Source organism: Nothobranchius furzeri, chromosome 12, assembly GCF_043380555.1.
Source record: "Nothobranchius furzeri strain GRZ-AD chromosome 12, NfurGRZ-RIMD1, whole genome shotgun sequence".
In the NCBI taxonomy this organism is placed as follows: Eukaryota; Metazoa; Chordata; class Actinopteri; order Cyprinodontiformes; family Nothobranchiidae; genus Nothobranchius; species Nothobranchius furzeri.
The window spans coordinates 44,705,139-44,726,987 of record NC_091752.1 but is presented as its reverse complement, the minus strand read 5'-3'; the positions used below and the strand labels follow the sequence as shown (position 1 = coordinate 44,726,987).

General features: G+C 46.1%; 1 protein-coding gene across 6 annotated transcripts in view; it reads left to right on the top strand.

Annotated features, from left to right (window-relative positions):
• LOC107396804 (LIM domain-binding protein 3) overlaps positions 1–21,849 on the top strand; it is a 66,127-nt gene that overhangs the window by 17,718 nt on the left and 26,560 nt on the right. For 5 of the 6 annotated variants that reach the window (XM_070542626.1, XM_070542625.1, XM_015976653.3 and 2 more), the window contains 4 exons: positions 3,996–4,147; positions 12,173–12,230; positions 14,218–14,240; positions 15,764–15,952. In XM_070542626.1, the coding sequence (XP_070398727.1) occupies positions 3,996–4,147; positions 12,173–12,230; positions 14,218–14,240; positions 15,764–15,952 (422 nt within the window). Of the gene's footprint in view, positions 1–3,995; positions 4,148–12,172; positions 12,231–12,907; positions 13,060–14,217; positions 14,241–15,763; positions 15,953–21,849 lie in introns of all 6 variants that reach the window. The other variant, XM_070542627.1, reaches the window with a different exon arrangement.

Here is a 21,849-nt window from a genome sequence, read left to right as displayed (position 1 = left end):
TGCTGCCTCCGGAGACCCACAGACAAGCCACGCCCTGTAGGCCTCCTTCTTCAGCCTGACGGCTCCCCAAACCTCTGGTGTCCACCAGTGGGTACGGGGGTTGCCACCACGACTGGCACCGGCCAACTTGCGACCACAGCTAGCAACAGCCGCCTCAACAATTGCAGAGTGGAACAAGGCCCACTCGGAGTCAATGTCCCCCACTGCCCTCGGGACGCGGTCAAAGCTCTGCCGGAGGTGGGAGTTGAAGACCGTCTTGACAGGTTCTTCTGCCAGGCGTTCCCAGCAGACCCTCACTATGCGTTTGGGTCTGCCAGGTCTACACGGCATCTTACCCTGCCATCTGATCCAACTCACCACCAGGTGGTGATCAGTTGACAGCTCCGCTCCTCTCTTCACTCAGATGTCCAAAACATACAGCCGCAGGCCAGATGATACGACTACAAAGTCTATCATCTACCTAGGCTGCCCTGGTACCAAGTGTCCAGAGGGGCATCCTTATGTTCGAACATGGTGTTCGTTATGGCCAAACTGTGGCTTGCACAGAAGTCCAATAACGAAACACCACTCGAGTTCAGATCAGGCGGGCCGTTCCTCCCAACCACACCCCTCCAAGTCATGTTGTCATTGCCCACGTGAGCATTGAAGTCCCCCAGCAGGACAATGGAGTCCCCTGATGGAGCACTATCTAGCACTCATCCCAGGGACTCCAAAAAGGGTGGGTACTCTGCACTGATATTTGGCCCATAAGCACAAACAACAGTCAGGACCCATTCCCCGACCTGAAGGTGCAGGGAAGCTACCCTCTCATCCCCCAGGGTAAACCCCAACACACAGGCAGAGAATCTTGGGGCTAACAAAAAGCCAACCACAGCCCTCCGCCTCTCACCCGGATAAACTCCAGCAAAGAAGAGTGTCCAACCCCTCTCAAGGACTTGGGTTGCAGAGCCAATGCTATGTGTCGAGGTGAGTCCGACTATATCTAGCCGGTACCGCTCCACCTCTGCCACAAGCTCCTGCTCCTTCCCCGCCAGCGAAGTGACGTTCCATGTCCCAAAAACCAGTTTCCTTGTCTAGGGATCGGACCGCCAAGGCTCCCGCCTCGGTCTGCCACCCGATCCACATTGCACCGGACCCTTCATGTTCCTCTTGCGGGTGGTGGGTCCACAGTTGGATGAGCCCATGTATCCGGTTCGGGCCGGGCCCAGCCAAGCCCCATGGGTGAAAGCCCGGCCACCAGGCACTCGCTCACGGGCCCCAACCCCAGGCCTGGCTGGATGAGGACCACAATCTGGACCAGGGTCAGGATTAGGATTAGGATAAGGATCAGGATCTGGGTCTAGATCAGGAACACAGCAGACTGTGGTTCAGAGTTGGGATGTGGGTCTAGATCAGGATCTGGACCACAATCTGATTCAGGATCAGGATCTGATTCTGGATCTAGATCAGGATCTGGATCAGGATTTGAATCTGGATCTGGGTCTAGATCAGGGTCTGGGTCTGGATCGAGACCAGAATCTAGGTCTGAATCTGGACCAGGATCACTATTAGGATCTGGATCTGGGTCTAGATCTGGAGCAGGACCTGGGTCTAGATCAGGACCACAGTCTGGTTCTGGATCAGGATCTGGGTCTAGATCAGGATCAGGATCAGATCTGGGTCCAGTTTATGATCAGATTCTGGGTCTGGGTCTAGATCAGGACTACAGTCTGGTTCAGGATCTGGATCAGGGTCAGGATGTGAATCTGGGTCAGGATCAGATGTGGATCAGAACCTCTGAAAGACACAAAGTTAGCGTTCTTCAGAAATGATTAATGACTCATTCAGAGAAACTTATACGTTGTGGATAATTGAGTCTCTTTTGGCTGCAGCTTTTTCTCATGATTGATGTTTAATACATGGCATGTGTGAGGCTGTGACTCCCATCGGCATCAGGTTGCTGCTGTTGTCGCTATCTGAGCTGCAGACATGAAGTTTTACAGAGTGTGAAAGCCGAGCAGCAGGAAACTCAACTCCGGCTGTAACACACCAAGCTGACCAAGCTCCCTGAGCTCTTCTTCATCGCGTTACAGCTGCTCGGTCTGACAGGGGGCATTCCAAAGGGTGCCACATCCGGGATCCCAAATTGTATCACTCCCTAAAAACAAACAGCAGCCTTATGAGTGTCTTTGAGACTCGTGAATTTTTATGTCTTTGACTACAAAGGCAAAAAATATTGACATGTGGATTTTAAAATTATGAGATTTTGTTAAAAAAAAAAGGCAAAAAGATGGTGCAGTGGGTGGCACTGTTGCCAGGCGGGGTTTGAATCCCAGCCTGTGGTCTTTCTGCATTTAGTTTGCATGTTACCCCTGTGTTTGTGGCTTCTGTCTGGGTACTCTGGCTTCCCATAACTGTCAGGTTGATTGGTGTGTGTGTGTGTGTGTGTGTGTGTGTGTGTGTGTGTGTGTGTGTGTGTGTGTGTGTGTGTGTGTGTGTGTGTGTGTGTGTGTGTGTGTGTGTGTGTGTGCGTGTGTGTGTGTGCTTTTTGTCATTAATGAACAAAAATAAAAACCAAACAGGTAAAAAAGTGCAGCTAAGTGGAATCAATTGACTGAGAATAAAGGTTGTTACAGGCATGCAAGTTTATTCATCAAAGGTGAAAAAAGCACAAATTCAAACCATAGAAAGTAAAAAAGATCATTTGGATGATACATTTAATGAATAATAATTCAAAATGATATGAATACAAAAATCATAACAGAAGCTGTTAACCCTGAATAATCTGAATTCATCTCTGCAGAAACAATGTTAATCTGAACTCTGCAGTGAAGCTGCTGATGAGGCTTCAGACTGGAGCTGAAACCCACCTGCTGTAGTCACACCTTTCAGAGGACATGAATGTGTAGACTAGAGTCACCATTCAGTCTTGCAAACAGAGCCCAGTCAGAACCACAGTTTCTGCAGAGACACAGCGGGACTACAACAAGGAGGACGGGAACCTAAAATGGCCCCAAAATGACTAAAACTCACAGTTACATGTGTAAGTGGAGCAGGGGTTATCTGTGAAACCAGAGTTACCTCTTCTGTCTCTCAGATGACGTGAAGGGTTAGGGTGTGAAGTAGTCTCTGAGCCTGTTCTCCTCAATCACCAGTCCCGAACCTTCAGAGTTCTTTGACCTCTGACCTTGTGTTTGTGTGGGGGGGACCTGCAGAGGTGCCTGTGTGTGACACATATATAGGTCAGCATGGGAAAGTGGGTCAGCCTCACACAGACCTCACATTGTTCAGGCTCAGTGAGCAGCTAGCTGAGTGGTTCGGTTCGGTTTAATCCAGCTGACCAAACGGGTCGGAGGCTGAGCCAATAAGCCCCATGCCTCCTCATGATGTAACAATCCCTGTCTCAGAGACAACTTCCTGTTGAACAGGAAGTGTCTGTGCAGAGTCAGCTGATAATCAGCTCCTCAGATACATGGTTTGAAATATTTCTCAGCCTGACATTCCAGAAGTTGTTCTTGTTTTGCTGTCTTCATCCTAAAGGTGCAGCTTTATTAATGATGGGATCTAACATGGCTCCCAGTCCTCACCTCTGGTCATGAGCTGTGGGTAATGAGCCCTGGGTGCCACTCCTCTGTGAGGAGAGGAGCCAGCAGAGGAGGTTTGGACATTTAGGACTCCTCCTGGACACGTCCCAGGAGGCCCCCGGGTCAACCCAGGACCTACTGGGGCCAGTTTGATCTCTCTGCTACCGCCTCTAAGAGGAGAGACCTGTTCCAACGTGCCGATTACGTGTCCTCACCCTGTTCTCTGCTCTGACCTGGATTTTCAGATTACTGAACTCTAAGTGCACATTAGCATTGATTAGTTCTCCTTCCCATTTCCCTGATTGATTCATGGAAAGTGTAGTCATTTTTCCAGGCAGCTTTTCCCAGTGAGGTGAATCGGAGCGACATGCTCGGTGACCTGTGATCTGCGTCAGATGATGATTTTTTCACTTTTGTCTTTCATTTGGACAGATCACGCCAGGCAGCAAGGCGGCCCACGGTAACCTGATCCAGGGTGATGTCATTGTCGCCATCGACGGCCTCAGCACGGAGGGCATGACACACCTGGAGGCCCAGAACAGAATCAAGATGGCCAATCACAACTTGGCTCTCTCCATGTCCAAGTAAGACCTGGTTTCTCCACTGGTTACCTTCTCTTTGCATTCTGTCTCCACTTCCTGTCAAGTGGACAGGTCTTCTGTTCCAGAACAGGTTCTGAGGTGGTGGTAGACTGTGTCCAGATCCAGAGTCGATTATGTCACAGTGAAGCAACAACACGCTCCACACTTGGACAAAAGTGTGTTTACAAATGCGTCTTTGCAGTGGCGGCTGGTGAAAAATATTTTTGGTGGGGCTGTGCTATTTTGTTTTTAAACAAACTTGTGCTTTCTGAGCTTTGTGCACAACTTCACTATTTCCTGAATTAAGCACAGCTCTTTTATTTCCTGTCTTACATTATTGGACAAAGGGATTAATCCAGGTGTGTCTGACTACTGGCACGCTGCCTTGCGGACCAAGGTTGAAAAATACTGCATTAAATTGCACATAAAATAACATGACCATATATGGTCCACATCCACATTACTGTTTGTGAAACTAACATACTGGAGAATTTCATCACAATAATATTAAATAAACAAGTATGTACCTGATCTTTTGCATTCTGTTGGTGAAGCTCTGGATGACCCCTGTGATGGAGACAGAGTCAATGTTCCTCTTCTGCAGCTGGTTGAACAGCATGTCCACATGTGGCATGATCTTGTGACACAATGCCAGCAGAAAGCTGAAATCTTCTTCCTCCAGCATTCTCACAAAGCCTCCTGCCTCTCTCTCAGTGATTGGATCAAAGTCATCCAAGTCTCTGATCATCTGGACAAATCTGAGGAGGTCATCCTTGTGCTCATACACTGTGTTGACATCTCTCTCTTGGACAAAATGTGCCAGTTCTGATCCACTTCTTCATTGTGTTTCTTCACTGCAAGCCTGTGTCCCTCGTCTCGAGCTGCATGGCAATGATAGCTCTGCCTAGCATAGCTAGCTTCACCGTGTTGTCCATGTGTGCCCGGGATAACTCATGTTTCTTCACCTTCTCAGAAAAATGTTTCATGTCCGTAACTCCTGACTCAATCCATGCCTCATCTGTCACAGTCGTTTTGAATAACAAACACGGAAAGCAAAATAACGCATTAGCGTGATTGCATCCAGCTAGCCAAGCCTTCCCAGAAGCCTGGGGTGTACAGTTTACCTCTCTCCTCCTCCTGCTGGCTTATCTTTACGTCGGGCTGATCTGGTCCAAGCTCTTTGACATTAAGTTTTTCCACCATAGTTCCCCTCTTGAACGGATGCTGGAGAAGAGACCGAACTGAATTCAGTGGCTGCTGAGATCCGGTATCCATGCTGGTTGTATCACTGGCGTCCATCTGCGTCACGACCACGACCGTCACGACCAAAAACGTGCTGGAGTAGTCGAGACTCTCCGAGTTCTACCGAACAGCAACAAAAGCCTTTGGCGGTAGCTCTATCGCCCATCATGCTTCTGAAACAACGTCGACGCTGATTGGATACATTCCCATTCCTACCATTTGATTTTCTTGTCAGCAAATGGCGGACTGCTTTCGTGCTGTTTGGGCGATTGAAACACAGCCCACAGCCTTTCTGTCGGCTCCACAGCTCGGCAGAGAGCTTCTGACCAATATATATATATATGATTTGTTTTTGTTACAAAACACACAATTAACTTAGAAAATGTGATTATTGTTAATTTTATTTATTTATTTTTTTAACTAAAAATTAAAAACACTGGGGAAAACTGGGAGGGCAGCGCCCTATCGCCCTCTACTGGCCAGCCGCCACTGCGTCTTTGTTTTGCTAAACGCCGATGGCGGTGCTGGAGTTTCTCACCCAGCCTGAAGAGAGAGAGGGTTACATGTTGGTACAATAACATCTGAAGCCTTTGTGCTGCTGGGCCTTTTCTTCCATTAATACAAATCATCTGTCAAGAAAAAGAAAAGTCCTCGAGCTATAAAGGCTTCCGTCAAACCACCTTGTTTAGTTGCAACTTCTGTTCAGCGCTGTCATGGTTCTGTTCAGCGCTGTCATAGTTGCTAGGTATCAGGACATACGCCAGGGGAAGGGCAGGAATGACCTAGTGGTAGAGTGTCCACCCTGAGACTGGGTGATCAGGGTTCAATTCCTGGTCGGGTCATACCAAAGATTTAGAAAAAAATGGGACCCAATGCCTCCCTGCTAGACACTCAGCATTACGGAGTTGGATTGGGGGGTTAAACCACCAAATGGTTCCCGAGCGCAGCTGTGTCTGCTGCTCACCGCTCCCCCAGGGGATGAATCAAATGCAGAGAACAAATTTCGCACACACATTAGTGTGTGTGACAACTGATGGGACTTTAACTTTAACTTAGTTCATTCGAACTCACTTCCAGATTTAGTGATGAAGGAAGGACCCGGACTATGGACTATGTGGACCGGCTGGGGGGGGGGGGTCCTTACAAGGATGTGGGCCCTGAATTTGGACATGCTTTGTGACCTTTGACCTGCTGTCCTAAGTTTTAGCAATATAGAACTGTTCTGTTGGACACATAAATAATTTAGCAGCATTACCATGGCAACCTCTGTGACACAGTCTGACTGAGCATGCCCAGAACACCTCCACAGGAAGCAGCAGTCCTAATCCACTGCTACAGGTTTATCTGAACACAAACAGGCTCAGATCTGATGTCTGAGCTCTCAGAAAACATAAACACAAAAACTCTGCTACTTCCTTCTCTCATCGCACCAGGGGCGGGGTTAGGGGGTGGTCTTGGATGTTTTCTGAAATGCCCTGAACCTAAATTTGACTTGAAGGATGAAAAAATATTCAGAAGTCCAATGCAGTACCAAAGTCCACCAGAGAGGGTGCACCTGCGTAGTCAGGCGCATTGCAAGCTTTTAAAAAGTGTGGGGGATGTTGTCTGTGCCTAAAATAATTTCACATTATTCATCTTGTTAGTTTAATTTCCATAATAGTTGAGCAGGGGCAAATTTTAGATGCGTCACGCACGTCTCCGTTTTAAATATGTTTAAACTGTTCAGAATACAAATCCAGACTCTGTCTTGTTAGATTGGCGTAACTAAAGTTTGTACTGAATGAAACTTTACATTAAACCATGTTGAAAAGGTAAGAAAAGGATCCGATTAAATCGTTTTTCACCTCATTTACAATCAGTACAGTGCAGTGCGCATGGCTCTGGGGTTAATCAAGTTTAATTATTTCTCTTTGCAACAATCTTCACAAGAAGGCAAAACAGTTAAATGGCAGGTTACAGATATTTCCATTTGACTGTTTATTTTGACAGATAAACTCAAGGATGTTGGTTGTTTTGAAAGAATTACCCCGACGCACACTGATACACACACAGATGAGCTGACATTTTAATCGTTACGCTCATCGCGGAGGTAACTAAATCAATCCAGAAAAGATTCCCATCAGAACATCAGAGCTTTATACTGGACGTGTTTTTCCGCGTCCGACCGTCCACGTGGTTAGAAATTTTCCTAGGTGCGCATTACGGAAATTTTGGGCCGTGCGGAGGCGCGGTGGAGGGGCGTGGTTGTTAAAATGACACAATTTTGCCGCGCGGACCTCGCGGACACGTCAAGCACAAACCAACCTTAACCACGCAGACGGTCGGACGTGGAAAAACATGGCGGACTGGCAAGAACTAGTATGGCAGAGGTTCGTAAATACAGACATTTGTATGATTCAGCTCTCAGAGATCACCGTGATCAACATGTTGTTAATAATTCTTGGAGAGAAATAGCTCGCACTGTCGGAAAAGACGAGGACGCTGTTAAAAATGCTGGAATGCCATGTTGTAAACTGTAATTTCTACTTCTACTGTGGTGTAGTGTTGGATGCATGCCGTAGAGCTCCATGCTGCCCCGTTCAGTTTGGGAGAATATTGGCTCACCGCAGAGACGAGCCGCACGAACCATAAACGCTGCAAGTTGTGAAGCGCGTTCCATCCGCGAGCCACATCACCAAGCGGAAAGTGAATGCGTCAAGCATAAACCATACTTCTCTGTTTGTCGGTGCTGAGGCACACAACACCGTTAGGTGTCGGCACACGGTCTCACCGACCCGCTCACAGACATGGACACGTGCCCAAAATTTTAAACATCCGTCCAGATTGACAGACACCGCAAGCTGTGATTCGTCAGGACATCGCTTCCTGTAAATTCATCACCAGCACCGCCGTTGCCCCGATAATAAGTAAAAAGATATGTAGCGGCAGACCCAGAAGAGATGGAACGCATCGCAGCAAAAGTCTGAAAATACAAACGTTTATTCACCCGTGGCAAAAATGACGGGAAAGGTGGGTTTAGAGGTGGCGACGACATGAAGAGGCGGAGGAGAATGAAAGACAAATTGATCCATGTTATAAAGTCTTTGAAATTTCTAAACACTATCATGGACTCGATAAATAGGGGTTATGGTGGTAGGATACCACAGAAAAGCGCTACGCCCTCTGTTGTCCTGGCGGGGAACTGCTTTGCAACACTCCTCTGCCTGCGTTGGCATGTGGAAACCTTTCCGACACTCCGTGTGCCTCCCTCCACTGCGAGGCTCATAGTGACGTATGAATCAGGCTGATGTTAGGAAGGTTTGTTGTGGAACTAAAGGAAGCCCAGCAGCTGTGAGGACTCAGGTTTGTGCATCTTGTTTAAAGTTGTGTTAGTAAGATAATGTACAATAATAACGTTACATAGAAGCTTCCATGGGGAGAATCCACACAAGCTGGAATAATCGTCATAAAAGTGAACTAATAACAGAGGCTGATGCTTTCTGGGTCACTAAGAAGCTAAAAGGAGTAAAGTAGATGTTTAGATAGTAAAACAAAAACGCTCATGATCGTTGTGCCGGCTGCATATTCTGTTATACAAAGATAATAAAGCTTTCCAATTGTTATTATTTTTGCTTAATTATAGTTTAGCAGTTTCTTGCTATATTTTGAGTGTCTAATTATGTCAGTGACTATTGTGAATTTTGCCTTTTCAATGAATTTAAGGATTACTTTATAGCAGTGGTTCCCAAACTTATTTAGCCGCGCACCCCCTTCTATGTCCTGACCATGTTGATCCCCCCCCCCAGCCCCACATCAGGGCATGGCATCAGATGTCACGCTAAACCAGGGGTCGGCAACCTGTTCCCATCAAAGAGCCATTATCACCCGTTTCCCACAGTAAAGAAAACACTGGGAGCCACAGCAGCCGCGGCGTTGTGGGCGGGGCCTACCCTCAGACAGCAGAGCGCTGTTCACAACAGGTGACAGCAGCCGGTACCGGTCGCTCGTGTACGTCAAAGTTATCTTTCATAAGACGATAATCAATAAAACGATTTCTATAACGTGGATCCAGAAGTTGTAGCCCGTCTCTGCCTACAATATTTTGATATTTTCACCCTGTTGGTGGTTTTACTGAGCAGGTGCCACTTTTGTCATACATTTCTTTTTAAAACATGTTTAGACTGTTCAGAATACAAATCCAGGCTCTGTCACGTTTGATTGTTGTAATTAAAATTTGTAGGTGGGGAAGGGCAGAAAAGGATCCGATCATTTTGTTTTTCCCTCATTTACAGCGACGGAGATAACGGTGCAGTGTGCCTGGCTCTGGTGTTAATCAAGTTTAATTTTATCTATTTTCACAAGAAAACAAAACAGTTAAAAGCAGGGCTTGTGTTGACCGGACAGTTCCCGTATTTGGCCCATTATTTTGACGGAGAAAGAATAGAAAGAATTACCCCGACGCATGCAGACGAACTGACACTTTATTCGTTTCGCAAATCGCAGATGTAGCTAAATCACTCAAGAAAAGATTTCCTTCTGAACATCTGAGCTGGACACCGCTCAGCGCAGCTCACTGCCAGCGTGCACATAAGGTGCACAGTGAGCTGAAGAAGTGGAGAGGGGCTTGGAGCGCGTTGCAGAACCAGAGCGCATGTGGAAAGATTCCTTCCACTGAAGCGAGAGTTTTCCAAACCCGGTCCCTCAGAGAGACTTGTCACTTAGAAAATGTTCCCTAATGATGAAACTTTGGCTGAATTGTGCTTGTTCCTGTCCCCAATGTGGCGTCTGAGGAGAGTCCCAGAATCTCACATCGTCTTCAGCTCAGAAAGCGCCTATATGATTACGCACAAGCGTGACGCGTCAACCCGGTCACACAGTAGACCGGGTTGGACCTGTTCAGGTTTACGCAGACAATCTTTACATTTAGAATTAGCTTACAGATGTAAAATTTATGCAGTAAAATATAAAGCATTTTATTTCAATATCCATTCATTATTTTATAAGCACAGAGAGCCGCATCAGATGGATGGAAGAGCCACATGCGGCTCCAGAGCCGGGGATTGCCGACCCCTGAGCTAGGGCATGTGCGGAGGACACACACACACACACACACACACACACACACACACACACACACACACACACACACACACACACACACACACACACAAGCAAAATATACTTGTTTTCAATTACGTTTATTGTGCCCACTTACATTTTCTTAGGCCCACCCACAAATGAGTTTCTGGCTACGCTAGCGGTGACTTTTGACAGACTTCTCTGAGCTCCGCAGCCATTACACTTTTCACCTCGTGCACCCCCTCATCCCTGCTTTATAGAAATGGCTCGAATCTTAATGACCAAGAGAGGATTTGTTTTCATAGTACTACCAACAACATATGCTGTATATATATTATAAAATTATACCAGTTCTTAAGTGTAATCTAATGCTTTTTGTAAACTTCAGGGTGGTCAACATGTGAAAGTTAAAATGTATCACAAAACATATAAAGATCACTGATCTGGCCTGAGCCCCAGAACTTTTTCAATCCTAAATCCGCCCCTACAACATGATTGTAACTGTAGTTTATTGTTTTGTGACAATAATATTTCCTAAACCAAAATCTCAGAAAGAGAGGGGGGTTGTTTGGCCAACATCCAGGGGTGAAGGGTTTTTGAGTTTCTATGGCAGTGAACAGTGGGCTCCCCGTTGGGGTGTCTGTTGAGGGCTTTCGGGGGAGCCCATCACCCTTTTTAGGGGAGCTAGGCTCCCTCCGGCCTCCCTGTACTTTCTTATATTTGTTAACCTTTCACCTTCAGCAGCAGCACCAGAGACCTTTCTCTACAGCAGCTTTATGGTTGATTAGTGAGTGTAAGGAGTTTGTGATCCAGAGCGCATCGTCCCTTCTCCGTTAGGGCGGGACCATTGGAGTGGGGGTGCATGTGCACAGACTGACGTGATTTGTTGCTTCACACAGTGATCTGAACTTCTTCATTCGTAACAGATTTGGTCTTCTTCCAGGTAACATCTCGTACAGGGTCTGTCTTGTTGGTTATCTGTTTCTGATTACTGCCGCTGTCTGCTCTGCTTATGGCCATAACGACTTTGGTAACTCACTTTCGAGGAACATGCGTCTAGTCATATCGAATAGAGTACAGCGGTTTCTATCTGCTGTCCTGTGTCGGTGAGGTGAATGGTGCTGATGTTTCATGCGGTTATCTTCCTGCATGCGGCTCTGTCAGCTATGAACCGTTCTGTTGCTTGAACGGTGTCTCTTCTGCTTCAGGTAGAACACAAATGTAGCACCTGAGAAATCATCCGTGAAAGATGAAACAATTTTGGTGTTCCAGAACCTGCTAAATCTGTAAGAACCAACTCTAAAGCCTCTCATCTGGTTCTGTTTCTGGTTCGATTTTCATGCCATCAACAATATTTTGCAGGTTTTGCACATCATCATAGTTGCAGTGTCCCACAAGTTCATGCCATGTTTGTAAGTCAAAACATCAGTTTAGAGACTTATAATCCTTGGTTTGCCAGTTCCTGCAACATCTGTCCCAGTCGTTGTGTCCTTTGGCAAGGCACTTCACCCTCCATTCCTGCTAGAAATGGTTGGAGGGACCAGCCGGGCCTCACCTCCGTCAGTGTGTCCCAGGGCAGCTGTGGCTGATGTAGCTCATCACTGTGTGTGTGCGTGTGTGTGTGTGTGTGTGTGTGTGTGTGTGTGTGTGTTTGTGTGTGCACCTTGGGACCTGTAGAACCCTAGAAGATCAACTACAAGCCATTTCACCTTCACTGTTTTTACTCAGGTCCAAGCGTCCCATGCCGAGAATGGATGCTGCCATTCCCGTGATTCCACACCAGCAGGTAAGTTTACCCAAAATGCCTTTCTTCCAAACCCACGTGTGTTGTGAAAGTGTTTGTCTTCTCCCATCACTATCGTCTGCTGCCATGGTCTTATGTTTCATGTTGTTCTCCTCTGGGCAGTTTCAACTTTAATGACCACTCAGAATCCAGTTTCTACAGTGTTTACATCAGGACACGCCACTCAGAAGTTTCCTTTAACCCATGTTTATGACTGGAAAAGCAACTTAAAAATGAAACCAGTAACTTCAACAAAAGCCAAGTAAATACAAGAAAACTACATTTAAATAAATACAAACAAAAATGTGACCTTACAAAATCTCCAGCGCTTCAGTTCACATTCCTGCTTAGTGAAAAATGTTGCTTTTGAATCAAGAAAGGAAGTAAAAATGATTTTTACACACACACACACACACACACACACACACACACACACACACACACACACACACACACACACACACACACACACACACACACGCACACACGCACGCACACACACACACACACACCCACACACACACACACACACGCACGCACGCATGCACGCACACAGCAGTCTGCTGCCCCTGGTGGCTGTAGGAAAACCCCACATACTGACAGCTGTTACCCAACATTTCTTCCTCCACCTCTCTTGTCTCCTTTGGCTCCGCCCCCACTGGTCGCCTTGGCTGGTGCAGCTAAACGGCTGCTCGCAGGTAGAAGCAGGCTCTCCTGGGAGGAGAGAGGAGTTCAGCCCCCGTCAGAGGAGGCAGTACAACTCCCCCATCGGCCTGTACTCAGAGGAGAGCCTGAGGGAGGCGGCAGCGATGCAGGCAGGTCGGCCTGTGGGGTACGTAGCGACAGAGCAGGGCCGATGAGAGCCAACCAGCTAACCTTTACTCCTGCTGCACTGATTAGGTTCAGGGTGTTTATGCAAACGTCCTCTTGTTTCACAAAGATTCCAGATATTCTAACAGAGTAACATCAAACAAAAGTCCAGCAGCATCTTTATGACAGCTGTGCTGACCTTTGACCCTCACGAGGAGAAACAGTGACTCATCAGAACATCCAGTTTGGATTAGACATGTATCAGGCCGCGGCGGTCCCAGGGTGGGTGTCTGGATAATTCAGGGAGAAAAAGATTCAACACTGGAAAATAAAAAATCTATTTCAAACTCACAACTCAGCTTGTAACTGAGAAGAGAAAACATTCCACAAAATCAAACTATAACATCCATGTTTCTTGTGGGTAAAATGGTCCCGTTACAAGCTAAATCATTTATGGACATCAACGTACAGAAAATCATTGATATCATCAGACAGCTAGGTTCTGTTGTCATCAGAAACGTCTGAAACATACAAGTTTAAAAGGAGATAAACTGCGTTTTATTTGTCCCTACAAACATGTCTGACAGTGTCCACGTCCCATGTTGTCCCTACAAACATGTCTGACAGTGTCCACGTCCCATGTTGTCCCTACAAACATGTCTGACAGTGTCCACATTTTATTTAGAGATCTAAGTTCTCCAGAGTTCTCCACTAGGGCTGACTCAGGTCCAGAAGGTGGATTCAGGACGTTCTTGATGGACCTCCCATCACAGAACCTGATCCGAGCCAGTCCCATCCCAGGATCTAGACTTGTCCCTGATAGTACTTTCATGTCTGTGGTTTGGGTCTGTCTTCGAACACACCCAGAGGAGTCAGCACCATCTCTGGACCGGGTCAGGGTTCAGACTCCCGATTAAATCATTCGTTAGAATCCTCATCTGTAATGGAATTCTGGGTATGTTAGTTAGAAGGTGGAGTATGACCTCATGACCTCCCTTTTAAAGGGACCCATCAGCACCTCTCTGGCAGCCTCCAAGTGACTAGATTCAGATGACGAGTCTTTGATCTCTGAATGCAGGGACAACACGGATGTCCCTGATCTTTGGCCTGGTGCTGTTGGTTTCTAACCACTTGTCTTTCTTCTCTCTCCCTGTTGTCTCTGTGCTGTTTGTCAAACAAGGTCTTCTCCCCAGCTGCTCCCAAGTTAGTACCCTCCCACTGATGCATCCTGCTGGTGTGTTTGGTTTGGCTGGTTTCTGGAGGCATGGCTTGGTTCTGTTGGTGTCAGATCAGATGGGCTGGTCTCTGGTCACCCCATCCATGAGCCCTGAGCTCCTAGTGGAACCGGAGGACAATTCTGTAGGGAACCTTAGAGAGTTCCCTGATGGTTGTGTTTCTTTAGAGGGAGGCCGTCTTCATTAACATCTGGTTGTTCTGCCCTGAACCTGCAGTTTTGTGTCCTGATGGAAGACTCTTCTAAAAAAAACTTTCACATAAACACTGTGGCTTTAATCCCTGAAATTCCCCGTTAGGTACCAGGATGGTTAAACGTGGACTTTCAGTACATTCACATCATAATGTGAGAAACTTATCGTAGCTACAGACCTCTCTGCTGTTAGAGCAAGTAAAACCATGACGGAGCCATTCGTTATTTGATTTAGTCCGATGGGCTTCGGTATAAGATGATTAAATGTCATATTTTTATCGATTCTTTTTGTTATTTTAGAGATAAAGCAATCTGGACCACACCTTTGAGCCTCTTCTGACATCACAGACTTTCCCCGGCTTTCCACGGGAGCCGTCAGCAGCACGTCATAGCTGCTCATAGGAACCGCTGTGGTCAACAGAACCTTTTCCACTGGAGCCGTCGGCAGCCGTCAGCAGCGCAAGTCGGCCGCGTCTCAGGAGCAGCATGTCGCGGCCTTTACGCGCCGGTTCTATTTTCTATGCGCAACGCCTCTGAAACGGGTCAAGTTCGACATTTTTGGGGAAGGAAAGACAGGAAATCGGACGCGGAAATGGAGAGAAGCTCCCAAGATTTTCAGAATAAAGAACGTGCTGCCTTCCGGTTGCTTTACTTTTAAAAACAGTTACTAACTGTGCGTCCCCGTGAGAAGTTATCACCTAGCTAGCGGCCTCCTTTGTTTTTCAGGTCCGTATTGGCGATTATAAAACGGACAGAACATAAAACACAAACCATGTTGTAGTTTTCTCCTGCTTGTTGTTGTGTTTACTGACGAAGTCACTCGTGTGACTTCGTGCTCTGTCGGTGACAGCTGCTCCCCTGCTGCTTCGCGTCTCGTGGGAGGGGCCAAGCAACAGCTTACGCGAGCAAGACGTGCTGCTGCAGTAACGTGCTGCTGACGGCTCCCGTGGAAACCCGGGGTTAGGCGGTTCAGGATACTAATTCACAGAAAATTAAGCTAACAGTGAAGAACAAACAAATGGAACAAAAGTTGGCATTCTGATTTTCTGCTGGTGTTTGGGGACAATCTGGTGTTTATTAAGTTGGTTTTAGATAAATAAGCTCTGCCTGAGGGTTAGGGTTTGAAATGAGGAGCTTCTTGTTTAATCTGAATCCTGACTCAGGTGTGAGTTCAGACTGTTACGATGGTGACCAAAGGATTCAATGCCTCTCTGCTCCTCGGTGTGTGTTTGCTGTGAGACTGTTTAACCTCCACCCATCCCTCCACCCTCCTCCTCACTGTTCGTTCCACCTCCGTCAGCGCCGGCTTCAACCCCAGCATGCTGATGGACTCCGCCCTCACCACCCATAAACCCATAGAGGTGAAAGGTCCCGGTGGGAAGGCCACCATCATCCACGCGCAGTACAACACCCCCATCAGCATGTACTCACAGGACTCAATTATGGACACCATCGCGGGCCAGTCTCAGGCCAAAGGTCATGACCCCAGGTAGGAACCCCCCCACTCCTTTCCCTTTATTCTCCTCCCTTCACTTTTCCCCTGTCCTCCTCTGCTCCATCCATCCTGCTTGCTGACTCAGATCTAACAGCGTCTTTTAAAAGTGAAGATAAGAATGTAAATGTTTCTCCAGTCTGAGCTTGGTCTCCAGCGTTGTTCTCATGAACATAACCCAGAAACCAGTCCCTCTCTGTAGAGTTCTGGTGATTTTTCAGATGTTTGTGAACATTCTCGTGTTTTTGTTGGTTGATCGTGTCGTTGTTCTGCATAAATTGTTTGTGTTGTTGCAACCGAGAGACCGAAGCAATGTTGTATATTACTAAATTACAGACAATCATGATTCAGTGTTTCAGGCTTTAGCGAAGATCCTTCTGTTGCCTCTCAGGCTGAAAGTGTCTCCATCCAGCCGCCATCAGACAACTCTAAACAGAACACGTCTGTAATATCGAAAATGATGCCGGTGTTGGAGTTGGATGCTGCTGAAGCAGCAGGACCATTATCCATACCTGCAAACTTATCATTTTTTTGCAAAAATGGCCACTTTTGAAGCCAAATATGGCATTCACATGAATCGTATAGTGCTGAAAGGTTTTTGGTTTGGGGGGGTCGTCTTCAATGGTTTCAGCCATTGACTGTTAGTGGGCAGATGATAGTGGACAAACCCTCCCATACGTCACCCAAAGATTTCTGAAAAGCTTGTTTGAAGCCAAATGGGCGATTCCCACCACCATTTTTGCTGCGTAACACGTGTCATCACTATCACCAGATGGAGCTGAGAGTGGAGCTGTGAAGGTGGGAGCAAATGATTCAACACTCATCAAACTCTGAACTGATGGAGCTACGAGCTAACTGAGCTAACACGGAGCCATCTCGTCACGCTTAGACAACTACAACTCTTTATTCGTGTGTCTGAGTAGAACCTTCCTGAACCGTATACAGGTGGTTCAGAAAGCCTGTGCTCGGCCTCTGACCAAGTCCTCCAAACACACCCACATTACCCCACTTCTCCTCCAGCTCACCTGTTCAAGCTGGCTTTGGTGTGACCTTCATCACCACCCTCTCTGCTCTTTCTACCAACTCCATCTTTCCTGGGATCCACCGATTTCCATCTTTCCTATTCCTTTTCTCTCTTTATGTCCTTATATTTTTTATTCCCATTTTTAAAACCAGATTTAAAACATTTTCTAAATATATTTTTAATGTTTTGTTCTTGTGATGAGCCTTTAATCTTGAGAGGCGCTATATAATAGATTGCTTTCTTTCTTTATTAGGAGCAAACCTGGGTATCTAGGAGCTAACTGAGCTAACACAAAACTAACACGGAGCTAGGAGCAAACCGAGTGTGACAGTGTGAACATCCTGTCACAATGTTCCGATTGATTATGAGCCCTGGCTACTTGGCCAAGGGGATGTCCCTTTGGCTGACTGGTTAGAGCGTATGACTCTCACCCGGGAGTCTGGGGATCAAATCCCGCCCGGGCCCTTGTTTCTCCACCTTGCCACACGAGGAAGCTACGAGCTCAATGAGCAAACCTAGAGCTAACATGGAGCTTGGTGCTGACCATTGACGGTTAAAACACAGTGGTCTCTCATTTATCACGGCAGTTATGATCTAAAAATAACCCACAATAGGCAAAACCTGTGAAGTAGTCAGCTTTCTTTTCTTACAATGATTGTAGATGTTTGTAATACACGCACAAAAACACACCAGAATGTCTGTTTCTCAACTATTTTATTTGCAGCATGCTTGCATGGGTGAACAATTTTATTTGCACACACTCACCACAGCATCTCAGGCTAGCTGCTAGCCGCTAGCGCTAGCTCTGAGGCTCATGCTACCTGTCAATCAAATCTAATTATTCAGAATTTCAAGCATTTAGTTACACCTAAACAGGAGAGTTAAAAGAAAAAACTCCACCCCTCAGAGTTGTCATGAATGTAAACTAGATCTAATAAACCTAAAATGTTATTTTGAACCAGGCTGTAAACATGTTTATTTCTGCTATGAAAGTTCTAACCTGGGAGTCAATGAGGATTGGCTCACTTCTGCTGCCAGACCCTAGTGGATGAGGGTGGAACTGCAGTTTTGTCACTTCTTGGTTGGCTTCACAAAGGCTGCCCGTTGGTTTCAGCATTGGGTTTCAAGAATCAGTCAGAGAAAGGAGGGGATTCATCCTTTGTAGTTGTGTGTCAGTCACGTGTCGTCATTTGATCAATCACAGTCACGGAGACAGACTACGGGAGCGTGATTATGAATACTGGTTGCTTCGACATCTCGTGGTGGTTTGAGCTTAACGTTTATCACATCATCACTAAATAACATGGTTTCCTTTTAGATGTTTCCTGTTTTTGTGGAGTTGAGTTTGAGTCAATAACACAGATACCGTAGTATTTAACCCCGTTAAATCCTAATATCAGCAATATAAATACTGTTGGACCACCAGCATTACTCATTTATTGACCTGGCCACTGGAAGGTTTACGAACGCTGGAGTATGAACACGCGATGAGATAATTTCATAATTTTGCAACATTTCTGCAGCTTTAAAGCAGAACAGCCTTTTGTCCTTAGTGGTTTACTAAAGTACTCAAGCAAACAGCTGAGATAAAGCTGCATTTACCTGCAGCTGCTGCTCTTCCTAACCAACTCATCAGAGCAGCACTCACAACAATAACCTCCAAGAATGATGATATTTTCAGATGTTTACATGTTTGGTGTTCAGCTTCCGTACGTTTTTTGGCATTTAACTACTTCCACAATTCTTTTACTATTTACACAATTTTGGTATCAAAACGTTCAGCTCGTTCAGCTTATGCCAGTGTAGTGGAATATAGTTGTATATTCTTACACTGTTATTAGGTCCAGATATTATAATCAGAAGAGGTTGTTTTTACCTTCAGGGAGTTTTATTTAAACACTTTGTATTGACTTAGAGACAAGAAAAGAGAGAGTTGGGATTGTTTAAGAATCTTTAATTTCTATAATTATAAATTCAAACAACGTACCAGGACTCTCTATGATGGATGCATATGGATTTGAATGTTGAAGTGTTGGTGTGTGTGTGTTCAGAATCTCTAGGCTGAGGCAGGCGGATCTGGTTGTCTGATGTTATGACTAGGGTGCACGAGGCTTCAGAAGCTCATGACATGAAACGCCATCTTGCGAGGCTACGTACCGTCTGGAGTCTCCCGTGGTCAGATCAGGAATGTCAGGTCCTCGAACCTCCTTGGTACTGGACTGATGAAACAGTGTTGCAGCACGACAAAACCCGTCTATGGATAGCTCCGGCAGTAGCGGCAGGTCTCAGCGCGTTCAGCTTTTATTGTGAAGGAACCGTCGTCTTGTTGTTCAAACGACAGAAATTCCAGCTTGACAGTTCTCAGCTTAAAAGTAGAAAAACACAGCTGGCCAGGCTGTAATCTCCTTTAGCGATGGTGATTTGAGAGCTGGTTGAAACTACCGTAAATCCTCTAATAAAGGCCGGTATTCAATTAAAGGCCGGGTCTCCAATTTTGGCCGGTGTCGGAGTCAGCGGAGGTAAATAATGGCCGGTCTCTTATTGTGGCCGGATGGAATGTGGTAACAAGCAAGTACGAGCGTCCCAGCGGCAGGGTTATAGTCCCGGAAACAACCAGCAGGAGGCAGTAGGGGTTCACGCAGACCTTTATTAGGCTTTTTCTACAACGCTTTGTAACGCTACAGACACGATCCTCTATCACGCTCCTACCACACAGTCATGGTGTCAGTTAACCATGCTAATTCAACCCGCTCCACAGAACACACATCACCTTCCCTGTGGCTTACATAACACTCACACAACACGCAAATCAGCACATAGGAACTAGCAGAACGATAGGAAACACATATAACACAATACCCAGAATGCACCTGGCTTACAACCCCAGCCAGGTCATTACACTATCAAGTTCAAAGAGAACGGGCTGATTATGCTGCAGAACACTCTGGAGAGCATCAGTAGGGGTTGTATGAACTACAGTAATCCCTCGTTTATCGCGGTAGATGCGTTCCAGACCTGGCAGCGATAGGTGAAAATCCGCGAAGTAGGGACTCCCAGCATGCCCCTCGCGGGGATTCCCTCCACGTCGCACCTACGTCACAAACCGCGGCTATAAACGGAAGTCGCCTTTCCAGCTCACCACTCAGTCATCGTTTCTTCAGATTCATGATCAGAGTTTCCAACCTACCGATCAATCCAACGAACTATCAGCTCATAGTAAGTTATCTTACTTACTTCTGGAAAGCCCGGCATTTCCGTGTCACTTCGTTGACTCTCGAACGCTCGGGGGTTTCCTAGAGCAGCCGGCGTTTCACCGACGCTATCACTTCCGCGTCTGTGAAACCACGCTCCCTATTGAATTATCGTATGATCACATTCTCTGTGATCAGTAACGCACTGTGCCAGACCGTAGGTACTGACACGCGATCGTTCGTGTCGGTTCATTTCCTTTAATGTTTTCTGTCTTTTATTTGCGTCTGATGCGTTTCGCTGCATGCTGTGGAGCGGGGCGCTGCTGGGCATCACCTTGTCCTCCGACGCACTGATCACTGATACGGCCGCCAAACAGCGAGCGCTCCGCTGTTTTTGCGGTCGGTAGATCTTTTAGAACTGCAGTTCAAAGGTAACTCATAAGGTGAATATATATGAACCCAGGTAGCAGTTTCTCTTTAGGATTGAGAGGAGATGCAGGAAGATAATAAACAGGCAGGACAGAAAAATAGTCAAATAAAAACAAGTTAGTTTTTGTACCTGCTGTTGCAACAAACAGACACCATTGAAGGTCATCAGAAGTGAGGAACAGAAAATGAAATAATTATTTTAATGTTTAAAGCAGCAGGAACTCCGAGAGGCTGCAGGCGCATCAGTGAGTTTGCGGCCGCTGCGCAGGGGGAGGGGGGAGAGGACTGAAGCAGGAACTACCGTTTTTAAAAGAAATGTGTTTAACTTTGAAAATGTGGGCGCAATTTTAATTGTCAAAAACTCCAGCGAACCATTAGTTCATTTTGCTCAAATAGAAATAGAGGCCTGCCTCTAATACTGGCCCTCCTTCCAATAAAGGCCTGGAGCTTGATGAGCTTGAGTCAAATACAGGCCCGGGCCTGTATTAGAGGATTTACGGTACGTTGAGTCTATGATGTAACTCCTTTGGAGCTGGGATCGAACTGAGGTTAAAATGGCGTTGTCCTGTTTTATTAACTTAGTTGTTTATAAATCTTAGCAAATCGGATTGGACAATTTAAATAAACAGCCCAGATTCTGCCCTGCAACAGACGAAAGCTCTGATTGGATGAGAACAATGTGTCATGCGTTTCTATGTTCTGGTGGATCAGTGTGTCTGGTGCACAGTCCTGTTTATTCATTAAACACATAAATCATGACATTTTTATTTCACAGATCAGTCACCTGATTATTATTGATCAACATATATTTTGATTAGCTTTATCACAAATAAAGTACTTTGATTAATTAATGAAAAGCGTTCTTCTTCTTTCTTCTGTCTCCTTTCCTGGAATGTCAACATTCAGAAACAAGCACCCGACCTTGGCGATTCACGCACGCTGTTACTGTGTGAAGGGGCACCTGTTAAGGGCAGACGATAGGATCTTAATAACGCTACACCAGCAATGACTTTTGGTATTAAAATATTTGATACTTTTTTAGATATTGAGCTTTTTCTGCGATTTTTGGTCCCATTGAAATGAATGGGATTGCTCAATTTTCAGCTAAATCTTATCACTTATTTGAACTCTTACTCTTATAGGTTAACTTTAACCTAGAGACTTCATTCAAGTTTCACCAAACTCACAAGACCTTCAGCTATTACTTGTTAAAAAATCTTTTTCATATCTATTAAAGTATTTCTAAAATC